At 38.9% G+C, this 10822-nt stretch overlaps 1 protein-coding gene across 1 annotated transcript in view; it reads right to left on the bottom strand.

Annotated features, from left to right (window-relative positions):
- Positions 1–314: 314 nt before the first annotated feature.
- The window catches only part of jam3b (junctional adhesion molecule 3b), a 33169-nt gene continuing 22661 nt past the window's right edge, over positions 315–10822 (bottom strand). The window contains exons 2-9 of the mRNA XM_018692465.2: positions 7960–8028; positions 7741–7854; positions 7491–7643; positions 6634–6836; positions 4872–4971; positions 4596–4725; positions 4437–4491; positions 315–3480 (exon numbers count right to left, since the gene is read on the bottom strand). Coding sequence (XP_018547981.2) covers positions 3445–3480; positions 4437–4491; positions 4596–4725; positions 4872–4971; positions 6634–6836; positions 7491–7643; positions 7741–7854; positions 7960–8028 — 860 coding nt within the window. The 3' untranslated portion in view covers positions 315–3444. The remainder of the gene's footprint in view (positions 3481–4436; positions 4492–4595; positions 4726–4871; positions 4972–6633; positions 6837–7490; positions 7644–7740; positions 7855–7959; positions 8029–10822) is intronic.

Below are 10822 nucleotides of genomic sequence, written 5' to 3'. Positions count from 1 at the left end.
GAACTCAGTGCCAGTTGGCACAGTTACCAAAAAGGATCAAGAAAGCTGTTCTCAGTGTAGGAAATGGAAATGGCTTAACTCCCACTAATAGATTACAGCTTTAGATCAACAAAGATGCTGTCAGTGGGACATTCAGTGGACCTTCACACTGAATAGGATTTCTGTGAACAGCGGGAGACTGTGGAGCAGTTGAGGAGGATTGGAAAAAAGCAGAGGAATTATGAAATGACATGACTGGCAGTGCAGACACAGAGTCCTCACTTCACACACACATACACACACAGACGCTAGCAGAAAAAACAAACACAAACGTCTCCAGTATTTGAAGTGAGTTTATTAATCACAAATTGAGTGGTTCTAAAATAATAATAAAAAAACAACAACAAAAAGAAAAGAAAAAGAAAAAAAAAAAAAACCCAGCAGGCCCTAATGGACATTCTACTGTGCGTGAGTTTGGTTCTTCATGTACCAGTCTCCAGTCAGTAATAGTTTAATGGTGCTGCACCAGCAGAGCGCTGCCATCCACGAGCTGAGAGACGACGGTGAGCTAGCTTGGCTTAACTCGCCCCCTTAACACAGAACACTTTGGAAACCGTCTCTCAGTGTGGTGCAAATATAATCTCTGTCACTGTCGCCCTACGACATCCAACCAGATCACAGACACACTTCAGGACTGTCTGTGGGGTAAAGGTAGGCCTACGTGTAGCTGCTCTACATGAATCCCTCTTTGTTGTTGACACTTTCCATTAACTCTAGTTTATCAAACACTCATAACACCTGAATAGAATGGGTTTCAAAATAAAATTCACCACACTGCTGGTGTTATAAATGAAAACCATATCCCACTTTGTCTTTTTAAACCTGTTAGAAACCAAAGCCCATATAAATGCCCCTGCTTTGGGTATCCACCTTTTTTCTTTTGCCTAATAGTGCCGTGTGTCTTTACCAAAAATAATTCCCCCTATATTTAGGCACTATATATATTTCTATGTCTACTTCAACATGTCTACACCTTCAAATCTATGAAAAAAAAGCTATTTACAAATTTTGCAGATATGTAAAGAAGGGAGGTGGAAGTTTGTGGTGGCATCATTCCTCTCAAACGCCGTGCTTGTGGTTAAATGAAAACAAAACATGAAGCCTGACGGTGCTGTGTTGTAGAAATGAACAAGAGGGAGAGAGAATGGAGAAACTGGACTATCGTAAAGGCAGAAGGCACTTAAGAGGAATGAAAGTTGAATGAATGAAAGTAGAATTTATGCATCTGTGTCCTGTGTGACTCACATCTCACCATACACTGTGATGTACCTGTAACAGGATTCAGTTTTAGACTTAATTGGGTTTATTAGTATAATAGTACAGTTTTTTTTCTCTTGGTTCCTTAATGCAACAAAAAAAGACTGAGCAGTGTTGACAACTTCCTATGTGCAAATGTTGGGCAGATCGTCTCTACCATGACTGATACTCAGGTAACATTTTATCACCCTTGATTATAAAACATTCATAACAGCAGAACATGAGATCTGTATGAGCTGCATGGAACTTAGATGAATACTGAAACATATCTGGTGTTTGTGATTGTTTTATCTGGCTGGAACACAAAGAGATGATGAGACGCAGCCAAGAATAACACAACTCTGCATGATGTGAGCAGTTTGTGGTGTATACCTTTTTAAAAACTGACACCAGGGTAAAGACTGTATCTGCCATGCTGCTGTTTAGAAGCTCTTCATATGTCATGAAATGATATGATAAAATGTTAACTTTTCTCAGCCTTACAAATGGAAAGAGTTTCATATCGCCTCAAATAGGAAATTTTTTTTTTTTACATTTTTCACCACTTTACATAATCTTCAGAGAGAGCGAGAAAAATCTATATACAATCAGTACAACTGTTAACCCTCCAGACCCCAGCTGTATATAGTAACACTGAAGTGCAGGGTCAGTTCTGTTTTCCTTCAGCTTTGCTGAGAGGAATGAGTACAATATGAACTTCAGTCAAATCTAAAATAATTTTTCTTTCCAACTAAAATGTTTAGTCAACAACTAAAGATTAGAAATGTTAGACGAGGTCTACTCTAATTAAGTATTAGCAGAAACAGCAAATATCAAGCAGGATTTATGTCAAAGATGATGTTAACCTGACTGTGTATCTACTGTGGAGCTGGAGCATTTTCACTGATGTGCTACCTTTAGTAACTGTAGCTTAAAAGTAGGTGACTCAGTAGTTAAAATAACCTGGTCCTGATAACAGGCTTTAACTGCCACTGTCACAGTAACAGAGAGGTCTGTGCTCTGGGTTTGTTTCTATTTAGAATTCAAACAGAGGCTTTTACACTGTGGAATCTGGCAGTACCATGTCACATATGTCCTCTAGTTTTGTTTGGGTCTGGAAGGTTAACCTACAAACCCTGTATTTTCATTATCATTATTAATGTTATTATTATTATCATTATCATTTAGTGTAATACTGAACATATGTATGACAGCAAAACTCTATCCTGGACAGTAAGTTCAATATATACAAGATTAACAGCAAGCATAGAAGGACACTTAAAATCAAGAAAACGCAGCACTGATTGTGAACAGTGTTTCACAGCATTTGACTGGCACTCTTCAAAGCCTCTTACTAAGACTATCTACAAACATTAACATGGAAGTCTCTCGCAACAGAAACTGGGCATTCCCAGTGGAGAAATTAAATATGTAAGACCGCCAATCAAGAACCACATCTTGATATGCTGATACAAGTCATTTTTCATTTGTCTGTCTTTTTTTCTGATTGCAAAGGTGTAAATGCTTACAGCTTGATGCAAAGTGGTTAAAGTGTTACATATTTTTAATCCACAACCAAATAATAATAATAATAATAATAAAAACAAAAAAAAACAAAAACAAAACACATGTTAGTATTTTACAAATATTTAAAAAAGTAAACCTTTATCTATAGGCATTTTAAAATATATTCCATCAAAAATAGTCTGACAAATTTCAACAGTAGAAAAGAAATGTTATACAAATGACAAAAGGTTTGAAGCTAAAAGTTTACAGTAGAAATGTGTCATGATAGACTGACTCTGAAGGAGAGAGAGACTCCTCCTTTTCTACCCGGCAGAACAAAGAAATGTTTCCTTTTCTCCACCTCGATTAGTGTTTAAAACCATGCAAGAACTGTAAAGTAACAACTCCATAATTTAGCAAAAGAATTCAGCTGGTGGTGAGAAGTTGACAGATACATCTCAGTCCCTATGTGTGTAATAGTTTTTTACATATTGTTGTCCTGTGAAATCTTGTCACCTTTGGCAAACTTGAGCAGTTGGATTTCAGTCATGCTGAGAGCTAAGAGCATGAACTGTGGCAGCTCCGTGGTCAGACAGCGTGGAGCGCAGTCCCACTCGTCATGTCGTTCACTCAGCACAATACCCCTCATCATCCTCTCCCTTCTCAGATCACAAATGACGACTTGTGTCGGAAATCCCCCTGCAGAGCACATACAGCAACGTGTAAGAATGTGTCAGAAGTGGTTCAACATTGCTACAGACAGAGTATTTCTACTCCATTCTCATTCTAAACTGAAGAAAATATATGCTCATGTTGTATTTTGGCAGAGATCTCTTACTGCTCTATAACATGGGAATTAGGAATTGAACAATTTAAGCCTTTATTCAGGTAATGAGACATGCTTGGTGGTAGACACAGACAAGGGCTCTGTTTCCCAAAAAACACCTTGAGTTAAAGATGATTTTTTTCATTCATACATTTGACCTGAATACTGAACCTAAATACTGAATCCTGTGAGAAACTAAAATTGGCTCTTTTACTTATGTAAAACATATATTGCATTGTCTCTTTGTACAGTCTGTGAGGAGGCCTTTAGCTGATTAGAAAGATCATCATCATAGCAATTTGCATGCATTATCATTTACTGTACTTGCAATTAAAATGCCAATTTTTCCAATGAAATAAATGTAGATGAGTTCAGACTTCTAAACATTTTTACCACAGAACCACAGAGTTACCAGATATTTTTTGATCAAGAAACTCATTGCAGGGAACATTAAGAAATCTGCTTTGAGCAAGTTTAACATCTGTGGAAAACAAAATAGATTCAGTTTAACCAAAGTGTAGTTAAATTTGGTTCTACTGTCTACAAGCCACTGACTCAATTTTGACATTTCCTGACTAACCATGTTTTCAACATCAAAGATTTTGAACCCACTAAAAATTTTAGTGTGTGTTTTGTAGTTTTAGCCCATTAACCATAATTTCTATACTCTGTATTACTGCTGATCATATTAAAGTTTTTAAGCTGATTTCCACTGAGAGACTGAAACACTGATTGGACTGTCCTTCAAATTCAAAATAAGCTTTAAAACCTGTCAAGAGTATTAGTAACAAATTCTATAGGCATCCAGTTCTAAGTGCTTTCTACAAACCTCATCCTCCGTCCTGACGTAGTCCACTCCGTCTCCTTTAGCTGGGACTTTGTAACTAAAGGACACAAAGCACATGATGGTTTCATGAAGTAATGCAGGTTAGAGAGGAATACATGTAATTGTTGATTATTTGAATGGGAGGATGTTTTGACGTCTTACTTGTTCCCCGTCTGTTTTTGGCTGGAGAAGTAGCCTCGCTTGTATGCACAGCAGATCCCCACTGTTATACACAGGAGCACTACGACCACCACCAGCACTCCCAGTATAATCCCCACAATGTCAATATCATCTGTTGAGGTCAAGTAAGAATATAGAAATTAATAGTGACATCTGGTTAAGTACAGTCTTTTTAGTGACACATCTATTCAGCTTTGATTATCAAGTTCATCATCACACTGGACATTGATATTAACATTGTATCTGTGACACACTTACAGACTTCCATCTTCTGGGGTGCACACTCAGCATATCCTGCATCATTCTTCGCTCGGCAAAAATACTCCCCTGCATCTTCTTTTCTGACTGCGATGAACTTCTGCAGAGGAGGAGTCACAAAGCCATTAATTACACTTCATAGGTTTTTAGAACATATTAGATCATGACAAGATCTATGACAATTTGTAGGACTGTTTGATTTGACTTTAAAATAAAAAGAACATGTGTAAAATCACAGGCCAAATACTGATGCACTCAGAGTTACTGTGAGTAGAGAGAGTGACATTCATACCACATTCACATTCATTTTGATAAGAGACAAAATTTCATTACCATGTCAGTGAGCTTTAAATATGAAAACTGAACAGAATTAGACATACTGCTGTCTGCTTCCTGATAAAACAGTGAACAAATGAGCAAATGCAGTGGTCAGAAATCCTCTGGGATTCAGTGCAGGAAAGGGAAGTGCATATATAACTTAACTTTACACAACGCATAAAAAGAATTCCCTGTCATTGTAAGACTTAGGCTAAGCTAAATGAATAGAAAAAAGTACACTGAGAGTTCTCTATCACCATGGAGAGAAAGGACACTGTATTGGCCCTGTTACCTTTACAATACTTTTTCTGGAAATTAGGTTTGAAAAAGTGGGAGTCATCTTATATTTGAGGATAACTGACAAATGTGCACCTAAGCCTTCCAGAAACCGGGGAAAAGCCCTGAACCCTATTGCAGGGCTGTCAGTCTTAAAGGCAACATACCAGAGAAGCTTGTGGTGCTATATTACATTAGCTTTTTAAAAGACGACATAAAACAGTGGGAGGTCTGTTACTTAAATTGACTGCACTCACTATTATGTACAATCAGAAATGATCATAAAGAAACAGGAGTAAGAGATGAACTGAGAACATTAAGTCAAAATTTTTCTATTTAATTGAATGAATTTATGATTGTCGTTATTTTCATCTCAGTAACAACACTTTTCTCTCTTTCCCTCTGTTATGTATACAAACAATAATGTACAGAATCTGTAGCTTTTTTAATGTGTTCTTAGGTTCAAGCAATAATAAATATAAATATTTGAAAACCACAGAAATAAGACAGTGTGGAATAATGAAAATCAGATTTTTTTGTTTTTTTGCTGTAAAGAAATGTTCATAAAATAATAACAAGAAATACAGATTATGGATAAAAAAGTTTTTTCCAATTTCCAAAATGATACTGAAACTTTTCCCAGATAAATAATACAATCTAATCTAAAACAAAATAAACATTTATTTCGACAAATTCCACTCTCTACATGATGGGCATTATTTCTTCACATGGGAGGAACAGAGGAGAGTGATAACTGACTGATCTGTGATCAGTCTAAAAATAACAGCCAAAACAAGATAAGTACAGGAGAAAAAAAACCCTCCAAACCTCATCAGTTTACAGCAATGACTTATGATAGAGTTTCACATAAAGACCAGTGCTGGAGTTTGCAGTAACATGTCACATCTTAGAGGCCAGCATGAAGGTTGACAGGAGAGTGTTCCAGGCGAGCCACTGAGCAGATCGAGCTGCACTGGAAAGCGAGCGAGAATTGAGGAATGTGCAAACGAGGACAGCAGATTCCCCTCGTGGCTCAAGCCCTCTCGCACCATCAACTGTCTCCCCAAAATATCTGCCCCCACCCCTGGGCGCCAGGCCACCGTCCCTGCTGCCCCACCCATGCCGGTCATGTGTGTCCTTGTCCAAAGACATGCGCACACATACTAACCAGAGTTCCTGTTTCTGCGTTGAGCATGTATGAAGAGTTGAAGAACTTGAGGCTGGTCTTTGGGTCGTCGGGAATCTCCTCCCTGTTCTTGAACCACTGGTACTGAGACTTGGGGAATCCCTCCTCCTCCACACAGCTCAGCTCAGCTGACTTCCCAAAAGGCACCGATTTCGGGACACTGCATTTTGGCACCACAGGCTTTACTGCAGTGACACAAAACATATGATCATAGTCACTATACTGAGTCCTCATGGGGAGATTTACAGTTGAGATGTTTTTGTATTCAGTGAGTATCACAGAGATAAAATACTGACACCATTCTTTCATGATGCTGCTCGGCCTATGATTGACTCTGATGTTTTAAAAAACAATGTCACCCTGACCCCTCATGGTTCACTGGACTGACTGCATTGACAGGACCGGACGGGTACATGATTTTTGGCCTGTGCCAAAAAACGCCACCAAAACACGCGCTTGCTTTCTTTAGAACTGCCATTCAGAGCAGATGCAGTTTCAGAGCTTTCCTCTTATAGCCCAGAACACGCCTTTGCAGCTGGGCAGGTCTGGTCATAACGCATCCTCGTATGTATGCCAAAGGGTTGGTGCGACCTACAGCACGGTTTCATCTTACAGCATCTAACGTGTGAATCACAAGGTCTCTCTTTTAAGGACACAATAATAGCTTGCTTATTGCGTTTAGAAGAACCTTTATCATATTTTAACATATCTGCCTCATCTCTTTCACTCTACATGCAACACAGGCCTGAAACACACACACACACACACACACACACACACACACACACACACACACACACACACACAGATTAAGTGATGATACAGGTAAGTTAGAGTACCTCTTACAACAAGGTTAATGACAATCTCATCAAATGACTTCTGGTCATCAGCAGCAGTGACCTCACAGCGATATTTTGCTGTGTCTGATCTCGTGGCGTTGGTTATCAGTAACGTGGCAGGTTCTCTGATCACTGCTCTGTTCTCCAGGTCACCTGTTGGAAGAAAAACATGGTCAGTGTCAGTAATAAAAGTAGAAACTGTAAAAAAATAAAAAAAATAAAAAAATTGTATGTGCATCTTATACATTACCTGAGATCTTCTTGTCAAAGTACACATAACTCGGTCCGTCATTCGTTATCTTCTTCCACTCAATTCTGGGGTTGGTTGTAGAGATAGACTCAATCAAACATGATAACTCGATTTCTGCAGGAAAGAGGAAAGGGGAATGATGTAGAAGAAATGAATTCAAGACTAATGTAAAAAGTGTTTCTGCATTTTTTGTGAGGGTATTTGTTAATTAGCTCTTACTGTCAAACTCGTCGGTCCATGGTGAGTCGTTGTTTGTTTTTAGTACCACTGCTAACACACTTAAGTAGCCTGTAGAACAAGAGAGAAGAGGCGATACAACATGAATTTTCATGATACAGTGATGATCTCATGCTATACGTGCAATACCAACTGACATCCTCTGATGTGCTGTGCTCGTTTTAATACCCTCCTTGGGGATGTTCATGCCCCGTTCACTCATATTTAATTTCACTAACACAATTTAAGTGAACATAAATGTCAATCCTACATCAGCGTGATGATCTTAACATTCTGGCCTTGTTCTCTTAGCGTCCATTTTTAGTTGTGTTGGTCAAACCATTGTGTGTGTATGTGATGAGGGTGGGGGTGCTGTTTCTATGCACAGTGGATAATTGCGCAGGGAGGCATGTGCCCTTTTCAGGGCAAGCTCACCATGCCAGTAGTTCAACTGCCTGCCGAGCCCTTCTCTTCCTTTCTCTCTCTCTCTCTCTCTCCCTCTCTTTCTCTGGGCCTGATGCTGTTGCCCATGTGGGACTAATGGTGCAAAAGCACCCTGGAAAGATCTGTGTTGGTATGCAGTGGAGGGATAGGGCCTTGGGAGGGGGCACTGCTGAATCATCCTGACAGCCTATGGTCCACAAACAAATCCACACAAAGTCACTTCCACATGAATGTTAACGAAGGAACACGCTCATGAACACTTCAGAGACACACAATGATGGTCTGGCTTTCAGTGTCAGGGTCACTTGTGCAGATTCTAAATTGAGAATCTATGAAACGCCAAATCTCCATTTCTGCAACCTCAGCTACCGACTCCAAAATAAAACAGGTGATTATAGTATGATTTATAACTGTTGTCCTGGAATTTCTTTGCTGAGCATACACACATTTATTTCCATTTGGCTTGCAGCATACAGGCCAGTCAAGTCATGACACATCTCAGTGGTCCATTGTATAGAAATAGTTTGTAACCATTTCTATAAGTTTGTAAATGTTGCTGCTAACATTTTTGTTGGAAAGTCAATCAAATGACTCCAGAAAAGAGCTGCAAAATATCCACAAAGAAACAAAAAATGACCACAATAAGACAAAAAATTACCCAAAAAAGATGTGCAATGTATTCAAAGAGATACAAAAAGCTACAAGAAGACGCAAAACATATTCTTGCTCTTTTCACAAATGTGCCCCTTCTCTTCAAAAATGTGCCCAGTCTGGTTTCCCATTCAAAAATTCTAAACCAGCCCCTGAATGGTGCACACAGTATGTAGGTGTGGTCTACTACTAATTAGTGATAGAGATGGTGTTGGGCCTCTCATTCAAAGAAAGAGGGATAACCTGACCTCCACCAACTGTCATCTGGATCCACAACAGTGTCTAGGGTCACCTGCTAAAGCAGACAGGGTAAGCTGATTAGCCCTCAGTCTTTCTGGAGATCATGACAAGACGGCAGCTTGTTTTTAGCTGCTGCTGACAGTAATAACACTGCATGCAGGTCAAAAGTAGGTCACAATTACATTTGACAATAAGAGGTATAGTTTAATGTTTACAGTGACTTTGTATGCTTGAAGCTCATGTTTGGACTATGTATGGCTTTCGTTGTATTTACAGAGGTAGAGAAGTAAACTTGCAGAGCCAGACCTCATATTCTCATCATGTTCAATTTTACTTGAAAACAGAGATGACACTCAGACACCCAGACCTCCCAAGGGTGCTAAATAGATAAATAAATTTAAAAAATAAATAAAAAAGACCTTTTCCCTACAGGGATCAAGAGTATTGTAATGTCACATTTGAAGTTAGTTGCAGGGAAATAAAGCTCAGCAGCACAACAGCTGAGGACAGCAATGAAACGTTAATTTCAGTAAATATTTCATTTAGCTTTGTATCTCTAAATGTAATTTACTCTGTACTGTGCAACAGCAGCAAAGATACCATAAAGTTTGGTCCCAAGTGGATAAAGTTTACCTCTACAGCTCTAAATGACAAAGTTAAAAAAAAGGTGTTTTCTAACTGAGAACTTTAACAAAGAGCTGCACAGAAGTATGGAGGAGAATCTGCGCTTCTTGTGACAGTCAAAACAGAACCAATCCAGTCGAAGCCTGTCACCTATTTAGCTCCCTCTCCACAGTACTACATGCAGAAAAGCACACACAGTTCTGGCAGAATTAAAAGCTGTGTGCAGAGGAGAAGGGCTTTTCAACTTCCACTGTTCCTGAGCACTTCTTGTACTGTAGCTACACTTTTGTACAAATGTAAGCCATCTTCTGATGAAGAGTGAGAGAATGATAATCTTTTCTTTACACTGGAAGGATGGAATTTGACAGAATGTTTATCACAATGGTGCAGATATCTGCTCTTCAATGAAAATCCTCTCAGTTAACTTAATTCATACATATACAGAAATGCTATTTTTACTGTTTCTGACAAAAGTTTGTGTAAGTGAGGCATGCCAGTGCTTACTTCTGGTTTTAAGTTTCAAATGCACATCATGTACTGTGTAACTTAATATCAAATCTAACTAGGCCAAGTATTCAAACAGTCCAAAATATCAGAATATGTTATGTTGAAACAGAATCCAAAGTTGACAATAAATTATTGCAGGTGATTAATTTAGTACTACAACTTTCCATTAAATGCAGCACTCAGTTTCATCTTTGGTCCGACAGAGCTAATGGAGTTTACCCCCCGTCCCTGAGTTCCTCCTTAATTCAGGGAGTATTAGTGCAGATTAGGTGCCTAAGTGAGCTTGACGTAGAGATAAAAAGCTTGAGAGGTCTGCCATGGAAACAGCTGTCCAGGAAAGACGTGAAACCCCCACTCAAAAAGAGTGGCCAGTGAAGGGATGAAAAAAGCAGCATTTTGA

The sequence above is a fragment of the Lates calcarifer genome, linkage group LG20, assembly GCF_001640805.2.
Source record: "Lates calcarifer isolate ASB-BC8 linkage group LG20, TLL_Latcal_v3, whole genome shotgun sequence".
Taxonomy (NCBI): Eukaryota; Metazoa; Chordata; class Actinopteri; family Centropomidae; genus Lates; species Lates calcarifer.
Note: the sequence above shows the minus strand (reverse complement) of the source record. Positions and strands in the feature narration are given on the sequence as shown.